The 26,335-nt window shown below is 47.6% G+C and overlaps 1 protein-coding gene across 2 annotated transcripts in view; it reads left to right on the top strand.

Moving 5' to 3' along the window:
- SHMT1 (serine hydroxymethyltransferase 1) overlaps nt 1–26,335 on the top strand; it is a 174,822-nt gene that overhangs the window by 21,402 nt on the left and 127,085 nt on the right. For both annotated transcript variants that reach the window (XM_085628984.1, XM_085628983.1), the window contains exons 2-4: nt 16,414–16,533; nt 16,615–16,760; nt 18,341–18,456. In XM_085628984.1, the coding sequence (XP_085485110.1) occupies nt 16,429–16,533; nt 16,615–16,760; nt 18,341–18,456 (367 nt within the window). In that variant the 5' untranslated portion in view covers nt 16,414–16,428. The remainder of the gene's footprint in view (nt 1–16,413; nt 16,534–16,614; nt 16,761–18,340; nt 18,457–26,335) is intronic.

The following is a 26,335-nucleotide window of genomic DNA, read 5'->3' as shown; positions in this document are numbered from 1 at the left end:
ATCAAAGGTGAGACCTATTGCAATTTCAATGCTTGTTTTGGGTATCTGATGTAGCTCAACTTAGTTCCCTGAATGATGCCGGAGAACATTTTATTACAGCAGGAGCATCTGTATGGCAGCAGAGCACTGTAACGCAGAGCAGAGGGGATGTATATACAGATAACGGAGCGGGCGGTAGTGGCAGATTGCCGGGGCGTTTAGAGGGATATTTTGAATGAGGTTGAGAATGTAAATTAAATGTAACTAACGCGGGAACCGAGTAAATTCACTGTACTTCAGAATTTACATGATTATATTTACATGATGTACTATGGTTCGATTTCCATAGCTAATAGGCCTTGCCCTTGGGATTTAATTAGTGTTCAGCCAAGCAGCACAGTCTCCTGACATCAAAGTTTATGGTAAATTATTTATGATATACTGGCCCTATTACTTTCAGCCATTAATTACTGTCCTTTGACAGTTTTGGCATGTGTAGTCTATGGCACTGGTCTCCTGCCATTTATTAAAGTCATTAAAAACCCCAAACTGTCTAGAATACCCAATTTAATGTAAAATATACGTTTTATATCAGTCATTAACGCCCTTTTACAGTTTTGGCATTTGCAATGAATGGCATGGGTGGCCTTCATATGGCCATGCTCATTACAATGCGAGTCACATAGCCTCTATGGCTCAGATGTGCTAATGCTGCACGTTATTTGATGCCCGCAGACTGCCCAGTACATGGCAGCTAAGCTGCAGGATGCCCATTAATTCCCACTGACGGTGATGCCCTTGGCACAGAACTACAGTTGCTAATCCCAGCTCTGTTGACGAAGGTAGAGGGGCTGGAAATGCTGCACCCATCCTTCCACTCGCTGCCTCAGCCGAGCACAGCCTAGTGTTCAAAGACTGTATGCAGGCAGAGAAGGCACGAAAGTGCAGGCATATTCAAAGAGAGGGCGTGTCCTGCACTACTCTGGGCCAGATTGTGGCAGATCGATAAAGTGATAGAGGTAAAAAGAGGAAGAGGGCTTGAAAGACAGAGACAGATCAATAGAGGCAGGCATGGCGATAGACACATAGACAGATATGGGTACTACAGAAGTTGAGTAGTGAAGGTGGGGATACATAAATAAACACACATAAGACTGAAAGGCACCAATAACATCCAAACATATCTACTTATATTATAAGGGGGAGGCAAACGGAAACAGATGGAATCGAGGTACAGTCACAAACAGAGCTAGAAGAGAGGGTAGGTTCAGAAATGAGTGTAGCCAGCAAGGGGTGTGAGAGGTGGAGCATAGGAGGCAGAGAGCTCGATAAACACATGGATAACTAGAGACACAGATAGGCATAATAAATAGATAGGCAGTCAGATGACGACGAGGGGATTCTTGCACCACAGGGCGCCCCTTCCTCTCAGCCGTGCACCACACCCAGTGCCCATATAAAACGTAACCGCTTCCTTTGCTGCCACCCTAATCCACTGTGACCGTCTTCCCTGTGCCTTGCATCCCCGAGGATGCAGTTCTTTAGCTCCCAGATCAGTTCCTTCTGGCCTCTTCTCTCAGGCACATTTGATTGTGGTTTCTGCCTCCCCAAACCTTTCTTTAATAACAACATTTTCTGAGAGTGGAAATCGAGAGGTCTCAGTGTCCCGAGAAGTCCGTCCCAGAGGGACGGTAAGGCTAGCATGAAGTGTGTCTCGTGTTAATCCAGGGCATGGGGTGTACAGAATGAACAGTGTGTCGGAGACCGGCAGTCCCACCCAAACATGAAATGGAATCGGGCACATCTTTTAGTGGCTGAACGTCCGTGTATCGAGGCGCTTTGAACATACGTGAAGCACAATCACGGGCCCAAAAGGTAAATGGAACGTGTCCTTTGTTGGAAATATCACGCATTTGGGTCTGTATTTATTTTATTTCTCCCTTATGTCTTAAGCCACCATAAAGCTGTTTGAAAGCACGGTACATGGTTCCTGCGACAATGTGTTTACAAGTTGGCTGTACATTCAGATGTAGGAAAGTGACATTTTGACAGTTAAGCATCGTCACCTTTAAAACACGAGGACACTGGCAACTGCACATTCATAATCTCAAGTCAGAAAACAAAATGCTCTACTAAGTCCGGTTTGGACTCCACACTGTGTGATCTTGGGCAACCCTGTGCTGCGCTGAACTGAACACTTGTCTCACAGATTAGATGTAGTATGGACGCAGGATGAGGATCTCCTAGAAATACATGATTCACTTTAAAAGGTTTCCTAAAATTAAAACCTTAGATTTTGATACAGAAAAGGTACGATGTGAAGAGAATGTTGTTTGGGTGTAAGTAACCGGGATGGAGCCATCATTTTAAACAGGACTGGAGAAATTTAAAAAATTTATCTTTATTTATGGAGTGGTTTTGGCACCAAGATAAAAAGCCTTGCTACATTGTCACCTGGTCGTGGACGAAGAGCAGAGGGCGGTCCCAGGATCACTTCGGCCCTGTGTGGCATCTGCAGAGTCTGACCTGTGCACCGACTTGTAGTGTTACCATTGCAGCCAGACACGTGCAACCTCTACGTGCCTTATCACGTGAAATAAGGGTATGTGTACAGCGCACACATGTTGAAAATGATTCTAGGCGCTAGTCTTGAAATATGCCCTACGATTGAGAATCTAGAAAAGCAACTTCTTACACATGATCTTAAATGCACTGAAGTCCCCTCCCCTCCTCGTGCTATGCTGGAAGTGTCGCGAGGGGCTATGCCGGAAGTGTCACAAGGAGTAATGAAGGGGCTGCACAGCTCGCACCCCCTCCCTCCCCACGAGCCGGAAGTGAGACCCCAGAATAAGGTTAACATAGAGTGGCCTCCAGTGCCAGTGATCGCCCCAGGGGTCCGGTGTTGACGTCTGGTGATAGCAATGGGGGCAGGCAGTATGGGGACTGTTCTTTAAAAGAAAAGAGGCACTCGGTATAGCGCCTAGAATACATTTAATGCAAAAATAGCTTGCATGCATTGAAATAGGTAACAGCAAAATGCCAACCCACCAGGCCCGAGCTTCCCCCATCAGCTGGAGTAATGCAGCGCTAAAATCTATACATTTCCATGCTACTTGCATTAACTTTCTGTCAGTGTGAGTAAATGGAAGCAGCACGGTGCGCAGGTGGGAATCCACAGGTAGGCGCTAGTAAGCGGGTGCCGGGCTCCCCTCTGGGAAGAATGCGAGAAGACCTTGGACAGCTTTGATGTTTCTTGAGTTACGGGCTGTCTCTACTACATCCTGTGATCCTCGCCAACTCCAGAACGAGGCTATGCCCCCCAGGTCGTTGAAGTCAAAATGTGCAACGTAAAACACAGCATGTTTAAAATGTGTGTAAATGTGCAATATTGCCATGGCTTTAATGCACTTCAAGCTAGTATGAAAATGAATCCGCAGTGATTAATAAAGAATGTATGTATTTATCCGTTTTTATACAGCGCAATCTTTACCAGAAGGTGTCAGAGCGCTTTACAATATAACCAGTTCCATTACATAAGGACTCAAGAGGACATGGACTACATAACAGATAGGACACAGATAAACTCTAAATTCGCATAAGAATGGTAGCTGCCTGTGATAACCAACTCATGCGATGGCTTAAAAAAAAAAGTGCAGCAAGTACATTTTAAGCCTACTGTGTCATGCCGCCGGTAAGAGATCTAGTTCCGCTGGGCGGGGCCAAAAGGGGACAGGGTGGCAACCAGGAGGGATTGAAATGCCTCCGGTGCAATCATTGCACTGCCTTTTGCATAATTGGTGACGCCAAACGACGGGCACAAATAAACTGAAGGAGGAGCTGAGACACAGCTTCGGAATCCGTATTGATTCCAAGAAGCCCTCTCATGGTGAGAGCAGCGCATGCGCTGCTTTCGCCAGGCTGAGACCTAAACATTAAATATAAAAGCACCACAACGTCAAGTGGTCACCCTAGTCTTATATAAGATATTGTGTGAGTATTTTCAAGCCATGAGGTTATACTATCGTCGTAGGCTATTGCTGACCACCATGCAGTCTCTTTTAGACCCCTTTTATATCACTCACCGGAAGGTTTTGGTGAATGAGCCCCAGCCAGGGACAGGCCGGTGTGCTAGCTAAAGTTGAGAGGGGAACCAAACTGAAAGCAGGAAGTATGGAGGGTCAAAACATTGGGTGAAGAAAATAACCAGAATGCACTACACTATGCTAGTAGGGCTGGCTACTGTTGGTATACACTTTAAATACAGGAGTGGAAAAGAGATGTTATGAAAGTAAAAATCTCATATCGTGCCTCCTGTCAGAGGTTAAGCGGTGACTTACTCTTTGGACTGCAGCAGATGTCCAACTTGTATGGCGCTGGTCACATTAAGTGTCTCGAGGCACAAATGCCCCATACAACATGGTGTAAACTATCGTGTAAAGTATCGCCGCAGTTAGTGTACTATGCTGAGAATTAGTCAGGAGTATTTGTGTGTAAATTACATGGCGGGCAAGGTATAAAATGATTCTCATTATCGCCCGTGGTATCTCCAGCTAAATGTAGGCGAACGCTTGTATCCTACCCAAATCGCTGGGAATGCGGGGACAAAGGAAGCAGGATTGCTGCATGCAACCATCCATGTAGGCAACAACATGGAGCACCACGCTCAAATCAAAGAGCGAGGGGTAGCCATATACGCGAACAAGGCACAATATGTTGCCTAGTGGGGCCCGCTGTTCACCATGCTCACTTGCAGAGGAAGCGTATCGCCAAGCCCAAGCAACAAACTCGGGGGGGGGGGGGGGGCAGGACAAAGGTGCCGCAGGCAATAAAACTCTATAGGCACCCCCTGTCCACCATGCGACTTGGAGAGCCAGAGTATCTCCAAGCCAATGTCACAGGAACCCGAGGGTCCGGGACAGGTGCTGCATTCACTAACTCTACAGGCAAGAGACATAGTGCGTAACGCCCGAATATAGATAAAGGAGTGACCTCTTGTAATTATCAGTGTGGACATAGTCAAATGCGGTCTAAAGCGTCCCCCACTGTCTAATGCGTCCAAAAAATTGGAGGAAGCTAGTTCAACAAGCCTTAGTAGCAGGGAAAACACTGTAGAAAATGGAAAAAGGGGGAGGGTAGCGGTATTGGCATAGTACTTACTGCGGTTATAGAAGAGCCCTGTATGGGACCTACCCCAGCAGGCTGTCACAGGGTGATATGCATGTCCCAAACACAAGTTTATGTAGTAATGCCAGGAGGCAGCCTTCCTCAAACCCAGTATGTGGCGGCCATCTTACAGTGGTGCCAGTAATCCCAAAGTATGCATGAACCATTGGTGAAATTAATTCCTATGTAACTGACACCGGCGGCCATCTTGTAGTGGGGTGTTGATGGTATTTTCGGCAATATATCACTCAAAGCCTAGATGGTGGCCTCAAGGATAACTGGTGATGGGACTACATCAAATGTCAGTAGAGGGGATGTGCTTACAAGGAAGAACATGGGTGCATACATCAAATTGTTGAACGAGTCACAATAAAATAGTAACAACAGCGGCCATATTGTAGAGGGTTTTGTTTATTTTTGGTTTTAAACCCAAGCTTGGTAATGGATATCAAACCAATCCTTGATAAGGACCTGTGGGATACCAGGTAAAGAGAATGCATGGGAGGTCAGTTTGATGGCTGTATATCAAGTGGAATGGGCGCCAGGTGGACCAGGAGGACAATTGGCCACACCACGTCTTATTCTCAGGGATATGGCCTAAAAAGTATAAAACTGGAGAGTAGAGAAAGGGGGTTATATAGACGTGTCAATGGTGCAGCCCAATACCCCCCCCCCCCCCCCCCCCCCCTCGAGGATTATCATTATTCAAGCCTATCTAGTGTATTTTCAGGTAAAAACCCATCTTCGTTCCCTAATTAAAAGTGAATGGGCGGACAGGCTGGTATTAGCTTCCACTGGATATCATCAGGTGTGTGGTGTCCTACGTAGTGTGTGAGCAGTTTCGTCATGCCATTCTTGTATCTAATGTTGCTGCGATGTTCTGTGATGCGCAGTTTAATCGCCCGAGTGGTCATACGAATGTAGTGCTTTTGGCACAGCCATGTAAGCATGTACACACAATTATGTGTATTACAGTTAGTGTGGGTTTTCTGTATCCACACGTCAGTAGTTCCTATGTCCACCTGTTTAGAATGGCATGTGAATGGACATGCACTGCATGACCCACAAGGATAGTGCCCAGACACCGGTGGCAGACCCCATAGCTGTCGCTGGCGTCTGGTGGATGTGGGGAGAGGTCTTGTATGTACAACCATGTCCTTGATATTGGCAGTTCTTTTGAAGGAAAAACGTGGAGGGGCTGGGTAATATTTTCCCCAGTACAGAGTATGGGCCAATGTTTCTTGATGATCTTTTGGATGTTGTTAGACTGTGGGGTGAAGGAGGTGGCACAGGTGATGACATCACTGGGTGTGCGTATGTGGTGTTCCAGTAAAGCCTCCCTGTGGTTATTCCTTGCCCTCTTGTTAGCTTTTTGTACACCACCCATTTGTTATCTCCTATCCATAAGGTCAGAACCCGGGGATTCTGCCTGTTGTTTGTAGTCACTTACGTCACTACAATTGCGTCGTAGGTGCAAAAACTGACCAAACGGAAGGTTATCCCATAGATGTTTGGGGTGGTGACTATAGTACCGAAGCAAACTGTTGGTGTCGGTGGGTTTTTTGTACGTCCTAGAGGTAAGTTTACCATCATGGAGTATCACCACCAGATTCAAGAAGGGTATCTCGGTGAGGGATATGGTCTTTCTGAACTTGAGGAATGAATCAAGTGTGTTCACCCAACCGCAAACATTCAGTGCAGAAGTCATTGATACCACGCCATAGGAGAAGTATATCGTCAATATACCTCTGCCATAATAGGATGTTATCTCTATATGGGTTGGTGGCACTCTTTATGTTCGTCCTCTCAAAGTCTGCCATGTATAAACATGCCAGACTTGGGGCGAAGGTGCTGTCCATTGTGGTGCCCTGCGTCTGGTGGTACATCTGGTCTTCAAACTGGAAATAATTCTCTTTTAGTGCCAGGGTCGCACACTCCATGATGAAACTGATGGTGTAGGGGAGGTCCAATCCTCATTCCTGAGAACAGTTTCTATCACTTCCAGGGTGGTGTCCTGGAGGATGGTTGTATAGAGGGTCTACGCAGCAAGGGTTATCAGTAGATCATCCCTGCAGTCCTCACCCAGTCCCTCTAGAAGGTTTAGGCCCGCTGTAGTGTCCTTCAGAAAGGATGGCTTTTTGGTTACTTAAGGCTGCAAAAAGTGGTCGCAAAACTGGGATAGGGGTTCCAGTATGGACCCTATCCCTGACACTATGGGCCTGCCCGGGGGGAGGTGTCACACCCATGTGAATATTTGGGAGGGTATAAATGTAAGGTGTCTTAGGGCGGTTGCTGATCAAAAATTCGGCCTCCTTCTTGCTGATCCATCCCTGGGCCTCTGCTGTGAAAACCATTGACGTTATGTGTGTTTTGAGCCGGTTGGTTGGGTCCTCCCTGAAAGGTGTGTAATGATGGTTGTTTAATAGTTGTCGTCTGCACTCTGAGTTGTAGTCTGTGGTGTCCTGTATCACTGACACCTCCCTGTTCTGCAGATTTGATGGTAATTGATGTATCAGTCCCCAGTGTCTGCATGGCCATGGTTTCATTTTTGAACATGTTGAAGAAGGGGGTCCTGCCGGGGTCTTTTTCCACATTCTTGAGGACCGCCTGCTCAAAGGTGAGAACCTCTGGTGGCACCATTCCTGCTGAAGGTTTAAAGGTAGTGGCCTTGTGGCGCACAGAATCGTCTGATTCCAATGGAGGTTTTCCGAAAAAGAACGCATGTAGGTGGATCTTCCTAAAAAAGCGATGTAGTTCCAATTCAGTCCTGAATGCATCCCCCTTGGGGGTCCGGACTAATCCGAAGCCTTTGCAGAGTACATTCTTTTCAATTTCCGTGAGGATTCTTGTGGAAAGGTTGACTATTAATTTCTCTTGCCCGCTGTCTGGCTCCTGGTCACCCTCGAGGTTTCGGCCTGGGGGTCCTGCCACTTCACGTGTTTCTGTTGGCCCCCTCTTTTTCTTCCTCGCCCTTTGCCCCAATCTCTGCCTAAAAAAGGGGGTGTTGGTAGAAGGGTTGTGGAAATCCCTTTGGTGCTTGGGGGTACACAGGGTATTGATGCCTGACCGGTGGGTGATGCTGGTAGAGTGGCATGCCGTATCCCATCAATGGTAGCGGTGTTTGGTAATGCCGCCTGGTTTCATCTGTGTTTCTGCTGCCAGAGCTGAAATTGCTACTGGTTGATGAATTACTTGTGTGCGATGTTGTGCTTTCATCTGAAGATATGTCCCTTGCTCCTGTGTAGTCTTCCTTGAGATAGAGGTACCCCTTCTCCTTATCAAACTTCTTTACATCTTTTTGTAGTTTGTTTATTTTTTTTAAGGCGGTACTCCCTATTCTCATTCACATCATTGTTAATTTCTGCCAGCTTGTTTTTATATGCTGTCAGCTGTATCGTGGTCTTGAGTGCACTCTCCGCCATGGTGATCTTAATCATCAGTTTGTCACGCAAACACTTGGCTGTGTTGATGATCAGTATTAGGAGGTCCCTGGTGCATTTCCACGCTACCAGGGACCATTCTCTTCTGAAGACCATATCTTCCAGGAAGATGCAGGGAATATTCCTCACGTTGAGTCCATTGGGTGCAATGCTGGCTCGCAGATATTCCTTCATGAGTATCCCATGTAACGTTATTTTGACATAGTTTCTTCATGGCGATCAATGATGACCAATCCTCTTGTTGGATGGCTCCTGCGGTGGATCCTTCTGCTCCTAGAATGGATGGTGTCCTTAGGATCTCCAACACCATTTCGTCGTTGAAGGTCAGGCCTTAATGGTTCTCCATGATCGGTGCGATGCTTGCTCAGGGGAGTGGGAACGGGTGGGGGGGGGGTCTAAAGGGATGGACCCAGGTACTCCTCTAATACATATTTCTTGGAGAATCCAGGAGCCATTTTTAAACCACTTTCACATAGTCCCACTTCACATAGGTTGCCCTCATATAAACCATCTAGCTTCATGAAGGCAAAACCTAAAAGGTCTCCTGCAAAGAGTCCCCTTGCGAGGCCCGTTGGGCATTGCAGCGCCGGCTCAACGAGGAGCTGCCCTATGATTAAGCATGACACGGCTCGGGGTGCGTGAGGGCCCTTGCTTCTTATTGGAGCTATCCCTGGACGAGTGCTAGCTTCCCTGCCCTTCCGAGCACCTATTGACAACTGACGTGGTCTGACACCTTCTTCTCCTGCTTTCAACTCCCTAGGAATAGAATACTCCTTGTCTTTAGTTACCGGTTGGGGCCCGTATGCTGGACCTACCAAGCCCCCTGTCACTCGCTGTGATATTTTAGATGTGTACGGTTGTTTAACCGTGGGATATTTACTTAGGAGTAGCCAACTGGCACCCATAGGACCAACGGAACATATACACTGATCCAAACTCTTTGAACCCCGACAGGTAGAAAGATCTCCTGTTGTCTTCTGCCACTTGGTCCTTCCCTTTAGACCCCGCCGTTCCCACTCCCCTGAGCAAGCGTCACACCGATTAATATAGAACCATCAAGTTTTGGCCTTCGACGAAATGGTGTTGGAGATCCTAAGGACACCATCCATTCTAGGAGCAGAAGGTTCCACCGCAGGAGCCATCCAACAAGAGGATTAGTCATCATTGATCGCCATGAAGAAGTTTTACTCCAAAATAACGTTACATGGGATACTTATGACGGAATATCTGCGAGCCAGCATTGCACCCAATGGACTCATAGTAAGGAATATTCCCTGCATCTTCCTGGAAGATAAGGTCTTCAGAAGAGAATGGTCCCTGGTAGCGTTGAAATGCACCAGGGACCTCCTAATACTGATCATCAACACAGCCAAGAGTTTGCGTGACAAACTGATTAATAAGATCACCATGGCGGGGAGTGCACTCAAGACAACGATACAGCTGACAGCATATAAAAATAAGCTGGCTGAAATTAACAATGATGTGAATGAGAATAGGGAGTGCCTCCTTAAACAAAAAAATAAACAAACTACAAAAAGATATAAAGAAGTTTGATAAGGCGAAGGTGTACCCCTATCTCAAGGAAGACTACACAGGAACAAGGGACATATCTTCAGGTGAAAGCACAACATCGCGCACACGTAATTCATCAACCAGTCGCAATTCCAGCTCTGGCCGCAGAAACACCGATGAAACCAGGAGGCCTTTCCAACCACCGCCACCATTGATGGGATACGGCATGCCACCCTACCAGCATCACCCACCGGGCCTGCATCCATGCCATGTGTACCCCCACGGACCACAGGGTTTCCACAACTCTTCTACCAACACCCTCGTTTTTTTTTTTTTTTTTTTTTTTTTTTTGGCAGAGGCTGGGGCAAAGGGTGAGGAAGAAGAAGAGTGGGCCAACAGAGGCACGTGCAGTGGCAGGTGCCCCAGGTGGAAACCCCGAGGGTGACCAGGAGGCAGACAGCGGGTAAGAGAAATTAATAGTCAACCTTTCCACAAGAACCCTCACGGAAATTGAAAAGAATGTACTCTGCAAAGGCTTGGGATTCGTCCTGACTCCCAAGGAGGATGCATTCAGGACTGAATTGGAACTACACCGCTTTTTTAGGAAGATCTGCCTACATGCGTTCTTCTGCGGAAAACCTCCATTGGAATCGGACGATTCTGGGTTCCACAAGCCCTCTACCTTTAAACCTTCGGCAGGAATGGTGCCACCAGAAGTTCTCACCTTTGAGCAGGCGGTCCTCAAGGATGTGGGAAGCCCCCCGCAGGACCCCCTTCTTCAACATGTGCAAGAATTAAACCATGGCCATGCAGACACGGGACTGACATCAATTACCATCAAATCCGCAGACAAGGGAGGTGTCAGTGATACAGGACACCACAGACTACAACTCAGAGTGCAGACGACAACTATTAAACAACCGTTATTACACACCTATCGGGGAGGACCCAACCAACCGGCTCAAAACACACACAACCTCAATGGTGTTCACAGCAGAGGCCCAGGGATGGATCCGCAAAAAGGAGGCCGAATTTTTTATCAGCGACCACCCCAAGTCACCTTACTTTTATACCCTTGCAAAAATTCGCAAGTGGGTGACCCCTCCCCCGGGCAGGCCCATAGTGTCAGGGATAGGGTCCATACGAAAACCCCTATCCCAGTTTTGCGACCACTTTTTGCAACCTTTAGTAACGAAAACGCCATCATTTCTGAAGGACACTGCAGCGGTCCTAAACCTTCTAGAGGGACTGGGTGAGGACTCCAGGGATGATCAACGGTTATCAGTAGATGTGGTGGCCCTCTAGACAAACATCCTCCAGGACACCACCCTGGAAGTGATAGAAACTGCCCTCCGAAATGAGGATTGGACCTCCCCTACACCTATCGGTTTCATCATGGAGTGTGCGACCCTGGCCCTAAGAGAATTATTTCCAGTTAGTAGACCAAATGTACCACCAGACGCAGGGCACCTCCATGGGCAGCACCTTCGCCCAAAGTCTGGCATGTACATACATGGCAGACTTTGAGAGGACGAACATGGAGAGTGACACCAACCCGTATAGAGAGAACATCCTATTATGGCAGAGGTATATCGACGATGTACTTCTCCTATGGCGTGGTACCAATGACTACTGCACTGAATTTTGCGGTTGGGTGAACACACTTGATTTATTCCTCAATTTCAGCAAGACCTCATCCCTCACGAGATACCCTTCTTGGATCTGGTGGTGATACTCCATGATGGTAAACTTCCCATTAGGACGTACAAAAAACCCACCGACACGAACAGTTAACTTCGGTATAATAGTCACCACCCCAAACATCTATGGTATAACCTTTCGTTTGGTCAGTTTTTGCGCCTATGACACAATTGTAGTGACATAAGGGACTACAAACGACAGTCAGCACCCCCAAGTTCTGACCTTATGGATATGAGATACACAATGGGTGTGGTCCAAAAGGCTAACATGAGGGCAAGGAATAACCACAGGGAGGCTTTACTGGAACAACACAAACGCACACCTAGTGATGTCATCACCTGTGTCACCTCCTCCACCCCACAGTCCAACAATATCCAAAAGATTATCAAGAAACATTGGCTCATACTCTGTACTGGGGAAGTGTCCCCAGCTCCTCCCCTGTTTGCCTTCAAAAGAACTGCCAATATCAAGGACAAGGTTGTACATACAAGACCTCTCTCCACATCCACCAGACGCCAGCAACCACTATGGGGGCTGCCACCAGTGTCTGGACACTATCCTTGTGGGTCATGCAGTGTATGTCCATTCACCTGCCATTCTAAACAGGTAGACATAGGAACTACTGACGTGTGGATACAGAAAACCCTAACACTAACTGTAATACACATAATTGTGTGTATATGCTTACATGCCTGTGACAAAAGCACTATATTGGTATGACCACTCGGGCAATTAAACTGCGCATCACAGAACATGGCAGCAACATTAGATGTAAGAAGAGCATGATGAAACTGCTCACACACTACGTAGAACAACACACACCTGATGATATCCAGTGGACATTCTTGGAAGCTAATACCAGCCTGTCCACTCATTCACTTTTAAATAGGGAACATAGATGGGTCTTTCGCCTGAAAGCACACTAGACAGGCTTGAATGGTGATATTCCTTGGGGGGTGGGGGGGGGGGGGGGGTGACCCATTGACTCTTCTATATAACTCCCTCTCCAGTTTTATACTTTTTGGGCCTTATCCCCGAGAATACGACGTGGTGTGACCAATAGTCCTCCTGGTCCACGTGGTGCCCATTCCCCTTGATATACAGCCGTCAAATTGACCTCCCATGCAGTCTCTTTACCTGGTATCCCACAGGTCCTTCTCAAGGATTGGTTTGATACCCATTACCAAGCTTGGGTTTAAAACCTGTAATAAACACAACCCGGTTCAATATGGTCTGTTGTAAGAATTTTATTGTGACTTGTTACACAATTTGATGTACGCACCCATGGTCTTTCTTGTAAACACATCCTCCTCTACTGACATTCGATGTAGTCCCACCACCAGTTATCCTTGAGGTCACCATCTAGTCTTTGAGTGATATCCAATACCACACATGGCTGAAATTACCATCAACAACACCCCACTCCAAGATGGCCGCCGGTGTCCGTTACATAGGAATTCATTTCACCAATGGTTCCTGCATGCTTTTGGATTACTGGCACTACTGTAAGATGGCCGCCACATACTGGGTTTAAGGAAGGCCATCTCCTGGCATTACTACATTAACCCGTGTTTGGCACATGCATATCACTCTGACAGCTGGCCTGGGGTAGGTTCCATACCGGTCTCTTCTATAACCTCAGTAAGTACATACCAATACTGCTGCCACCTCCCCCCCCCCCCCCCCCCCCTTCCCCCCACAGCGTTTGGCCTGCTACTAAGGCTTGTTGAACTAGCTTCCTCCAATTTTTTGGGGTGCGTTAGACAGAGCGGGGGACGCTTTAGACCGTATTGGACTATGTCCGCACTGATAATTACAAGCGGTCACTCCTTTATCTATAGTCGGATGTTATGTACTATGTCTCTTGCCTGTAGAGTTTGTGAATGTGGCGCACCTGTCCCGGGCCCCCGGGTTCCTGTGGCGTTTGCTTGGAGATATGCTTCCTCTCTAAGTCAGCATGGTGGACAGCGGGCACCGCTAGGCACCCTATTGTGCCTTGTTCGCGTACTTGTCTACCCCTTGCTCTTTGATTTGAGCGTGGTGCCCCATGTGGACTGCACGGATGGTTGCCCGCAGCAACCTTTCTTCCTTCGTCCCCGCATTCCCATCGATTTGGGCATGATACAGGCGTCCTACTACATTTAGCTGGAGATACTGCAGGCGATAATCAGAATCATTTTATACCTTGACTGCCACCTAATTTACACACAACTACTCCTGACTCATTTTTCAGCATAGTACACTAACTGGGGCAATACTTTAGATGATAGTTTACACCATGTTGTATGGGGCATTTCCGCCTCTAGACACTTGATGTGCCCAGTGCCATACAAGTTGAACATCTGCTGTAGTTCAAAGAGTAAGTCACCGCTTCACCTCTGACAGGAGGCGCGATATGAGATTTTTACTTTCATAACATCTCTTTTCCACTCCTGTATTTAAAGTGTATACCAACGGTAGCCAGCCCTACTAGCATAGTGTAGTGCATTCTGGTTATTTTCTCCACCCTATATTTTGACCCTCCATTATTCCTGCTTTCAGTTTGGTTCCCCTCGCAACTTTAGCGAGCACACCGGCCTGTCCCTGCTGGGGCTCATTCACCAACACCTTCCGATGAGTGATATAAAAGGGGTCTAAAAGAGACTGCATGGTGGTCAGCAATAGCCTACGACGATAGTATAACCTCATGGCTTGATCTTACTCACACAATATGTCTATATAAGATGCGGGTGACCACTTGATGACGTTGTGGTACTGTGATATTTAATGTTTTTATACTGGTTGTTTAAAATCTGATTCTCCAACTGTTCTTTACCTGCATGTGGCAATGGTCTCATTAGTAATCACCATCAGGTATGACCATGCCGCATTAGCTGCACCTGTAGACTTCTACGCAAGAGACACCCATGATGGATTTGCATGGTTTGTCTGCATTATCCACACAATCAGGTTGAACACCCTTGATACTTCTGACTTTTCATAATGTTTATGCCGTGTCACTTTAATGGATGTTAATTCAATGTGTGTACTTGCTCCTCCCTTCTTTTGCACTACCTGGGCATGACACATGCCAACCCCTCCGTTCCTCGCCATGTTTTATTTTTTTATTCTAGTGTGTCTCCGGCTATGTTTTTTCAAGTACTAATCTACTACTTGTTAACTCTTGTTTTATCCTCCAGGTGCCAATTGTTTCCAAAAGGTATAGACTCATTACCTCACACATGACTGTTGTTTCCACACTCTTAGGACTGCTACAGAATCCTGACATAAGGGGACTTGACTTTTTTCTTTCCTTCACACATCCAGCCACCTCCTTAGAGTAGATGAGGATTACAGGTCCTGAAGAATTGCAGAGATCCTTTTGGACTTTACTAAAGGCAAGAAACATGTTGACACTTTACACAACTCACCAGAACTGATACGGGTCTAATTTTCCCCACTCAGTTCATAACTTTTTTGTGTCTGTTTTCATCCATGGCCTAGGTACTCCTCTAATACATTTTTCTTGGAGAATCCAGGAGCCATTTTTTAATCACTTTCACGTAGTCCCACTTTTACTCACTTCACATAGGTTGTCCTCTCATAAACCATCTAGCTTCATGACGACAAAACCGAGAAGACCTCCGGCAATGAGCCCCCCTGCGTGGCCCATTGGGCATTGCAACGCTGGCCCAACGAGGAGCTGCCCTACGATGAAGCATGACACCCCTTGGGTGTGTGAGGGCCCTTGTTCCTTATTGGAGCTATCCCTGGACGAGCACTAGCTTCCCTGTCCTTCCGAGCACCTATTGACAACTGATGTGGTCTGACACCACCTTCTCCTCTTTTCAAATCCCTAGGAACAGCATACTCCTTGTGTTTAGTTACCGGTTTGGGCCCGTATTCTGGACCTACCAAGCCCACTGTCCCTCCCTGTGATATTTTAGATTTGTTAAACTGGAACATTCTTCAGTTATGAAGAGCATTTCTAAACTTGTCATTTTAACGTCGGGCTTTTAATTCATGTTGTGCACATTTCAGCAATATTAGGTTTGCTTCTTGTTAAAGAACTTGCTTCTTAGCTTTTCTATGGCCTATATGGATAACTGACTCCCTGTTTCAAATCGGCACATTTCAAAGCGTGTCATTTGGGCTTTCAATTTTACATGCATCATTTTACGTTCAGCTACTAAGTTAACTAATTTTCATATTAATTAGCGGACTCGATCACCAACTCGTTCAGGGCAGGCTGGTGAATACAGGTGCTGTCTTTGTTACCCACGGGCCCCAAGGACCATGGCTCATGAGGAAGGATGAACTGGGCAGTGGGCCCCTTCAAAGCGGTTGAGCCTTCTTTGTATCTATTGAATGGGCAAGGCATTGCATCGGTATGTTCTATTGCCTGGGAGGAGGGGAAGAAGAAAGGAAGAGGATACACTGTGAAAGGGAGCAAAGTCTAAGACCTAAATTACAAGATGCTACTTATTTTTTTTATACCTTTAGGTTGTTGTTGTTGCCGTTGTATGCTCTTTCCCTAAAGAATGAACTAAGTGCATGGCTGCATAATATTAGTTGATCATTAACACAAAATTACCCTTTAAAAAAAAAAAAGTTAATTTATTGCCTTTTGTTACAACAGCTGCAAAATTCCAAAATGGCAGACACACCCGTCTTCGTAAATGGAGTGCACACGAATGCAGAGCTCTGGGCCTCCCATAACAAGATGGTTTTGGAACCTTTGGAAACCAATGATTCTGAGGTAATGACGTAAAAGGGCCAGAGTTGGTTGCAACATTAGGATGATTCAAAATTACTTAAGCCTCTTTTCCGATCTTCCTAGGTATATGACATAATTCGGAAAGAAAAGCATCGGCAGAAGTTTGGTTTGGAGTTGATTGCATCTGAGAATTTTGCCAGCCGAGCAGTTTTGGAGGCCCTTGGCTCATGCATGAACAACAAGTACTCCGAGGGATACCCTGGGCAGCGGTATGTTTGTTGTGACATGTAGAACTTTTAACTTTCTGGAGTAATGTTAATTTACAGGAGGAAAAAATGCTGTGATGAATATTAGGGCAAAGCAACAGTGTTGAAGTGATCAACTTTAGCTGTTAAGCTATGTGGGCTCGTGTACGAAGTACTCAGATGGCCAAAGGCGATGTATGGTAAGTGGTGTGGGAAACCTGGCTTTCTAAAATAAAATTTTTTTTTTTTTTTTTTTTTTTTGCTTGGTCTAGTACTGGGTGATCTATAGCATGGTGATATGGTTTCCCATTAGCTGTTGTAAATTCGTTTTGTACTGAACATGTTTCTAGATGCCCACAACTATGGGCATGGTGTGCATTGTGGCAAAATATATATTCATCTTAGTTTTTGTCCTGCCTGAAAGCTTCCTTTGGAAACCCAGAGTAGTAGTATGTTTGATCAAGTCGAACACTTTCAATTCCCAATATTTTTTGTATCTGTATTTTTAACCTGTGGATTGATTGTGTTAGCCCCAGTCGTTTCTTGCTGTTGTACCTGTCACATGTTCCACTTATTTGGAAACATTGATGACTTTCAACTATTTTTAAGGGTTTCTGTGACCTATTCAAATGTACGCATAGTTTGGAATTAGCATGTAAGTAGCAGGTATGCATAGTCCGGTGTCGCAGATGCAGTACAAGAAGCGATAAACCACGGATTAGATCTTCAAACTCCAATAAAAAATGTGTCTAGCCTCGAGGAGAATTGTGGAAAATGGCCATGCGCCAGTGACTTTTGGGCCACTGACTATATGGTTACATTACACAAATTACATTCAATATTGATTTCTACCAGTGCTAAACTTCAATAACTTTCCAATTTTCCATATTGCAATCCTGTTACCTTATTGGCTTTGTTTTTCTGCTCTGATTAGTTTTTCACTTGTAGTCCACTTTTTTTGTTTGTTTAATTTCTCTGCTTTCTGCCTTTTTGTTGTGGAACTGGTACCAGTGTATGTCCGCTTTAATTTTTATACTTCAACTGATTCATTTTTTTTTTTTTTATAAAACCGTTTTTATTGCAGAACAATAATAGCAGCAACATACATTCTTACTTTGCCAGCATCTCTGTTAACAATGCCACATGCCCCGTGGCCATTTGGCTAGTCGTACACAGCTTATGAGCCCACATCCCGGAGGCCGGGCAGCGATGTTCAGGGTATCATTATACTGGACTGTATGTTGAACTTTACTTTGTTGCTAACAACTTCAACTGATTCATAGGGCAGTTTTCCCACCTCTGAGCCCTCCGTACGATTTGAAGATATTTTTGGCTATGTCAGCTAATGCCATCCACAAGGTGCCAGGCGCAGTGTGTAGAGTGAGACTTACTTGACTTTTTTTTTTGGGTATAAATCGTTTTATTGAGCAGCCAGGAGACCGCCCAGTCAAAATACCTTGACATATTTTAGCTTAAATAAACTCTGCAATTTGTGAAATAGCCTATATGAGCCAATTGAAAAGTGAATGGCTGATTTGCTTTGACTGTGACTTGTGCATGTTCTGTTGTCTAGTAAAGTGTTGCTCATTTTACTTTGTGCTCAGGTACTACGGGGGGACAGAGTTTGTGGATGAGCTGGAGAGGCTGTGTCAGAAGAGAGCTTTGCAGGCATATGGCTTGGACCCTGAGAAATGGGGAGTGAATGTTCAGCCGTATTCAGGTAATTTGTGCATGCCTATGCCATACACAGGGCCAGGGAAGCAGAGCCAAGGCTATAAAAACTGCCATTTAAATGTGCTTTATAATGTGGATGCATCTCTTCATGGCGCAACCTGACCTAGGAGTGGCAGTCTTCAATGAGTAATGCAGAAAGAGCTAGCGCTGTGGACAGTTGTAAGTTCCTTAACAACTGTTCTTTGCCTGGGAGTAAGTGAAACCTCTTTAAAGCCTCTCCGTTGCAAATTCACCATACTCACCTACCCTCCCCCCCCTTTTTTTAATTTTCACGTTTATGGCACAATGTACATTGTGTTAGCTTATTTGTGTTTAGATTAGACAAAGTGTCTTATTATGGGCGTCCCATATTAAGATGAGCGGCATTGGTACTGCAATTGGAGTTCGTTGTGGGAGGTACTTAGAACAAGTTTGAATGAGTCGGAAAAAGAGGCCACAATGGAGAGGAAAACACCTCTCTGATTTCTAGTAGGAAATAACCAAATGATAATGAAATGGATAAATAGTGCACAGCTGTCCACTATACGGGTGTCATGGAGCGGACAACTGGCATAGCTTATATTTGTTGAAACAAACCGGTTTTCAGGTCCCTTCCGTACCTCCAGTAGCTGATTTTAGCTCCAAGATGCTGAGAAGTTTTCCACAACTTTGGGGCAAGGAAAGGGAAAATCTCTCGCCCCTTCAATTGAATTTGATTCTAAGGACTGTCAAGAAAAGGACTTCTGTAGATCGTAAAGGTTGACTGGGTTATTGCTCGGCTTCTCTGAGAGAATCACATGGCAAATTTGTAAAAGCCTCTGTGGGCCAGACAAGCATTTTAAAAGTATTTTTGTTTTAAATGTAACCGATGTATGTAGTTTTTAAGGCAGAGGAGACTGAATCATGTTGCTTAGTTCCAATTAGTAGTCTTGCTGCCCAGTTTAATACTATCTGTAATCTGGCAATAGTTTTTGCTGGGAGTACTACATATAATGTATTGCAGTAGTCCAGGAGTGATAAAATAATTGCCTGAACTATTGGTTTGTGTCTGCCTGCCTAAGAAGCACTTTGTGCAGCATCCTTCGATACAGGAGACTTGGACCATATTAACTGGTTTGTCCCGGTTTAGCTCATTGTCCATGATGAAACCTAAATATTTTGCTGCTCTAGCCAGGACGGGAGGCTCTTCTAAATCTACTGCCACTATGTAGGTGCACGGGTAGTGGAGAGGGGTCTGAAACACACCCTTTCAGTCGTGCCCCTGTTCACTTTCATTGCATTGGTGCACATCCTCTGTGTTATAGCCACCATACAATCATAGAAGTTAGCATCCGTCTTAGTCTCATCCACCATGGACACTACAGTTTAGGTCTTCTGCATATGACATTAAGGGCAACCCAAAGCTCTGTTAGTTTTGCCAAGGGTGAAATATACAGATGAAACCTGTGAGGGTTTGCCCTGTGGTATCCCACGCGGCAGCACTGGTTTTGGGGTGACAAAGGACATCCTAGCATTTTGAGTAAAGTTGGATAAAAATGAAAAAGCAACTGGAGAGTAGCATTGGCCTCATTGAGACGCCCCACAGCAGAGGACGGATTGGCGGTGCCTGATTTTGAAAGCTACTGCTTAGCTGCACAGCTATGTTGGCTGATCCAATGGCTGGCAGCGGATCGCAACCCGAAAAGGTAACAATTTCCGGCTGTGCCGGATGCAGCAACCCTGGCGCAAATCCTGCTGCAAATGCGTCAGAATAAGTCCGAAGAAACAACCGAAACTAGGGTGGTGGTAAACTGGCACTGTGACCCCCTATTCCCCTGACATACGTATCTCCATGCTACGCTGTCTTCCACAGGGAGAGCACTGTGCAGGGCTGGAGGACTGGGTTGAGGCAGGACTAAGTGATTGGGGACTTGTATCAAGATTCCACACTACTATCATTTGAAGATTTGCAAACTTCATACGATTTGCCTGGGGGTCACTTTCTGAAGCACGGGGCCCTCACACAAAGTATTAGAAAGCATTGGTATGTTGGGGATGCGGAACCACGGGCACTAGTGGGGTGTAGATATGTTGCGCTGTCAGCAGGAAGAATTAAGACGGTTTCCTGCCTATATAAGGCAATACGGGGTGATGCACAAAAGCCATTAGTGCGCTTGCAATTACAGTGGGAAGACGACCTGGGCAAACAGATACCAGAGCCGAGAGTGGGACAATCTTAGAGCGAACCCCGAAAGCATCTAGAAATGCGAGATTTAAATTAATTAACTTTTATGTGCTACATAGAGCGTATGTAACACCGTCCCGAATCGGGAAACATTTTGGTGCAGAAACGGCAGTGTGTCCAAGATTCGGGGAGAAGGAGGCAAACATACTTCACATGTTTTGAAGCTGCCCCATGTTGCAATCCTTTTGGGAGGGGATAAGACGGGTGATAGGCGACCTTATTGACAAAGAGCTTCCGCAGGCCCCAGAGCACTTCCTACTAGGGTGGTTCCTCCATACAGCCAAAAATTAAATAACAGGAAAATTCAGGACCTCACCTATGTCCTAACCAAGAGAGAGAGAGAGAGAGAGACAGGAATTGGAAAGCGCCGGGAGGGCAATGGATTACTACCTGAAAAAAAGAGCTTGAGCAGAAGGCAGACTACTGTTCAGGGAGGTCAGCCGGGGAATAGGCAAAGTGGAGAGGGCTAGGGCATGGGAAATGCAAAAAGAACAATTAATGGACAGAATGCAGAACAGTGTCATACATTCACCCCAGTACAGCGATCTGGGCCTAAATCCATTGGTTTTTTTGCTCACCATGCCGTTCCAGTTTGGACCCAGCCATATGCAAATCAGTCTTGACCCTGCGCCCAATGGGAACAGTCCAGCCCGAACTGCCAGGCCAGGTCCTCCCTGAACTGAAAACAAGCATCCTAGGATCGGTTTCGGGCTTTCAACCCTCTTCAGCCAGGATAGCTTGACACCAGTGGCATGGAGAGCACGGGACCCACAGTTAGGAATCTAACTAACTAATGTTTCTTACAGATATATCGTTCCCGAAGGCAAGTAACTTGTTCATCTGAAAGAAACACATAGTTATAGATTCCTTACCTTAGAATAGATACCCCAGCAATACCAACCCCAGAGGTGGGTCTGCGAACCAAGATCACACCAGAAAGTCCTGGAGAACAGAACGGCCAAAGAAGCGGTCTCTCCGGACTTGACTGTCGAGGCAGTAGTGTTTTTGTAAATATATGCAACAATGCCCACGTAGCTGCTTGACAGATGTCATTTAGAGGAACTCCTCGTCCCAAAGCAGTAGTGGCTGCCGTCGCCCTGGTGGAATGGGCGTCCAGCCCCACTAGAGGCTCCTTCGCCAGAGAATAGCAGGCTTTGATGCACAAAACAACCCAACTGGAGATAGTCTGCTTGTGTACAGCCCGACCTTTCTTGGCACCCACGTAGCCAACAAAGAGCTGATCATCTACCCGTAACTGTTTGGTGCGAACCATATAAAAGGAAAGCGCATGTTTTGGGTCCAGACTGTGGAGCCCCTCTTCCTCTTTCGAAGGATGCAGAGGCGGAAAGAAGGTGGGCAAAGTGATGGTCTGCCCAATGTGGAAGGCAGTGACAACCTTGGGACGAAAGGTTGCACGAGTCCTGAGAACCACCTTGTTCAGATGTACAGACAGAAAAGGAGGCTTGGAGGAAAGAGCCTGGAACTCACTCACTCTTCTGGCAGATGTGATGGCCACAAGGAATGCAGTATTAAGAGTCAAAAGCCTCAAAGGACAGTTGTGAAGCGGATAGGAGGAAAGAGATGAGTTATGCGTTTTAAGAAACGATTTACAACCGGGGACTTGAAAAGAGAAGGCTGATCAGGAAGCCGAATGAAGGCAGAGATGGGCATAAGATAGCCCTTGATAGTGCCCAGACAGCACCCTGCTGGGCCAAAGAGAGGAGAAAAAAAGAACCTCAGAAAGAGGGACAGAAAGAGGATCCACAGCCTTTGCTGTGCACCATTTTTTTAATTTTTTTATTTTTTTAACAGACTTTATTGGGTCACAAAACTTTGCTGTGCACCATGCCACAAATTTGTTCCATCGGCTGGCGTATACCATCTTAGTTGAGGGATGCCTGGCTGCCAAGATCACATCATAAACTTTGGGAGGCAAGTCGAAAGATGTCATCTGCCGCTGCTAAATCTCCATGCAAGGAGGTGGAGGCTGGACAGGTTCGGGTGAAGGACTATCCCCTGCTGCTGCGACAGAAGATCCTCCTGAAGAGGCAGTCGAATCGGAGAATCGATGGCCATGTTGAGCAGCTCGTGATACCAGACTCTTCGTGCCCAATCCGGAGCCACCAGTATGACTTGGGGCCCAGTTGCGCTTGATCTTAAGCACTCTGGGCAGAAGTGGTATAGGCGGAAAGGTGTACAACAGACCGCAACTCCACTCGCGACGAAAAGTGTCGCCTAGCGAGTGACGCCTTGGAAATTCCAACGCACAGAATTGCTCACATTGCGTGTTCTCTTCGGTGGCGCATAGATCTAACCAAGGTTCTCCCCACTGTCGAAAGAGACGAGTGAAGATGCCATAAGTGACTGATCATGCACCGTCGGCTGAGTTTGTCCGCCCTGGCGTTCAAGGAACCTGCCAGGTGTTGAACCACCAGGGATATGCCCTGATGTTCCAGCCATGTCCAGAGACGAAGGGCCTCTTGACATAGGGTCCAGGACACCACCCTGCCTTGTTTGTTGTAGTACCATATGGCGGTGGTGTTGTCCGTGAACACCTGCACTACTCTTCCCCAGACAGAGGAAAGGAATGCCTTGAGTGCAAGACAGATCGCCCGGAGCTCTAGAAGGTTTATGTGGAGCCCAGACTCTGCCGGAGACCAGAGGCCTCTGATCTCCGCCTCTCCCATGGAGGCGTCAGTCACCACTGTGTGCTCTGGTTGGGGAAGGGAGAGGGATCTGCCGTTGACTCAATCCTGGTTTGTGAGCCACCACTGTAATTGACGGGCAGTGCCCTCCGAGATCTGAACGCAATCGGGCAGATTCCCCTGATGCTGCGCCCACTGGAACTTCAGGTCCCACTGCAGAGCCCGCATATGCCACCTGGCATGATCGATCAGCAGAATGCAGGAGGCCATGAGGCCTAGCAGCCTCAGGGTCATCCTGACCGAAACGCGGATTAAGAGCTGAAAGATTAGAATCATAACCTGAATATCCAGGACTCACTGCTCGGAGGATGGACACGAAACTGCTTCGTGTCCAGAACTGCTCCGATGAAGAGTAGCTTCTGAGAGGGAATCTGGTGTGACTTCGGCACCTTGATGGTTATCCCCAGCGAATGCAGGAGGTCGGTCGTAGTCTGGACGTGGGAGATCGTCTGGGGCAGACCCGCCTTCAACAGCCAGTTGTCGAGATAGGGAAAGACTGGAACCCCTGATCTGTGCAGATGATCTGCGACCACCGCCATCACTTTCGTGAACACCCGAGGGGCACTGGTAAGGCCAAAGGGGAGCACGGTAAACTGAAAATGCTCGTGGCCCACCGTGAACCGCGGGTAACGCCGGTGGGCCAGCAGGACGTGGATGTGGAAATAAGCGTTCTGCAAGTCCAACGCTACCATTCAGTCTCCAGGGTCAAGGGCCGACAAGACCTGAGCGAGCGTCAACATCTTGAACTTCTCCTTCCGGAGGAACCGGTTGACGTTCCTGAGATCCAAAATAGGACGCAGGCCATTGTCCTTGGGCACCAGAAAGTAGTGGGAGTAACAACCATGACCTGCTTCTGGAACAGGAACGCGCTCGATGGCGCCCTTGGCCAAGAGAGCCGTAGCTTCCTGTTGGAGAAGGCCCAGGTGATCCTCCGACATACGGTGGTATTGGGGTGACATGGCTGGAGGGGTAGCCTCGAAGGGGAGGGAGTAGCCCCTTCAGACTATCTATAAAACCCTCCTGTCTGACGTGATGGTGTGCCAGTGGGGGAGGTGATGGCGAATCCTGCCGCCCACTGTCGTTTCATGGGCCTGAAATGTCGGACTAGGAAGGCTTGGAGGCTGCTGCAGGGGGGGGGGGGGGAAGGGGGTTGGTGGGCTGGCCCCCTGAACCACTGCAGTGGTTCCCATGCCCCGGCTGCACGAAGATTGTGAAACTAGCTGCGGGCTGTGGCTCTGGGCAGAACGTAGTGGGGCACCCCTTCCATAGCCACGTAAGGGACGAAAAGCAGACTGCGCAGGGCGGCTGGAGAGGCCCAAGGACTTGGTCGCAGCCCGTGAGTCCTTGAAACGCTCTAGAGCGTTGTCCGCTTTGTCGCCAAAAAGGCGATGTCCATCAAAAGGCATGTCCATGCGGGTATTCTGGACATCCCCAGAAAAGCCAGTTGATCTCATCCAGGCGTAGCGTCGAAGGGCTACTGATGTGGAAATCGTCCTGTCTAGAGTCGGCGGTATCCAGCCCACAACGGATGGTACACTTCGCCGCATCCCTACCGGCGGCAATAGCCTGGGAGAGCACTGTCCGTGCCTCCTCCGGACACTGAGGCAGCACCTGCACAACCGTGTCCCACACAGAGAAGGAATAACCGCCCAATAGACATGCGGTGTTTACCGACCGCATTCCCCAGCTGACGGAAGAGAAAATCTTCTTCCCAAGATGATCCAGCTTCTTGAATTCCCTTTCCTGTGAAGCGGTAGGGGATGCGCTCTTGGAAGTGGAGGCTTGGACCACCAAGCTCTCGGGGGTGGGGTGTTGAGAGAGGAAAGTGGGGTCGCCCGGCGATGGCGTCGGGCAATCATCCTAGCCACGGGAGCCCCCCTGTTGGCCAGATTGGCACCCAGAGGAGGAGGACTGGGAGGGGTCAGGTGACCCTCTGACTTACCAGCTACACTCTGAGCAGAACTGGAGAGAGGAACTGGGGGATGCCAGTGGTCTGGACACCTCCCCTGACCTTGGCATGTAGTCTCCTCCTACCGTGGCTACGGAGGAGGGAGCATCATATGCTGTGGTGTTGCGTAGGGTAGCCAAGGTTCTCAACCTCGAGCTCCCTACGGTGGTGGTCAGGACTAACCTCCAGACAGAGGTGCTTCAGCCGGCAGCAAGCTCTTTGAAGCCCCTGCTGCCATTTAATGAGGCCCTTATCGACATCCTTTTGGGCACCTGGTCCAGGCCCAACACGGGGGCTCACGTAGATAGGATAATTGCCAGACGCCATTGCCTGACGCTGACTCCTGGCGACCCCACTTTCCTCTTCCAACACCCCACCCCTGAGAGCTTGGTGGTTCAAGCCTCCACTTCCAAGAGCGCATTCCCTACCGCTCCAACGGAAAGGGAATCCAAGAAGCTGGATCATCCTGGGAAGATGATTTTCTTTCTTCCGCCAGCTTGGGACTGCGGTGGGTAAACCCTGCATGTTTATTGGGCCGTCATTCCCACTGTGTGGGACACGGTTGCGCTGGTGCTGCCTCAGTGTCCGAAGGAGGCTCGGACAGTGTTCTCCCCGGCTATTGCCACCGGGAGGGATGCAGTGAAGTTTACCATCCGTTGTGGGCTGGATACCGCCGACTATCTAGGCAAGACTATTTCCACGTCAGTAGCCCTTCGACGCTACGGTGGCTTTTCTGGGGATGTACAGAATACCCTCATGGACATGCCTTTTGATGGCCGTTGCCTTTTTGGCGACAAAGCGGCAATCGTCTAGAGCGTTTCAAGGACTCGCAGGCTATGCAAAGTCCTTGGGCCTCTCCAGCCGCCGCGCGCAGTCTGCTTTTCGTCCTTTTTGTGGCTACGGAAGGGGTGCCCCACTATGTCCCGCCCAGAGCCACAGGCTGCAGCAAGTTTCCCAATCTTCGCGCAGCCAGGGACGTGAGAGCCACCGCCGTGGTTCTGAGGCCCAG

This window comes from Triturus cristatus, chromosome 10, assembly GCF_964204655.1.
Source record: "Triturus cristatus chromosome 10, aTriCri1.1, whole genome shotgun sequence".
Lineage (NCBI taxonomy): Eukaryota > Metazoa > Chordata > Amphibia > Caudata > Salamandridae > Triturus > Triturus cristatus.
Note: the sequence above shows the minus strand (reverse complement) of the source record. Positions and strands in the feature narration are given on the sequence as shown.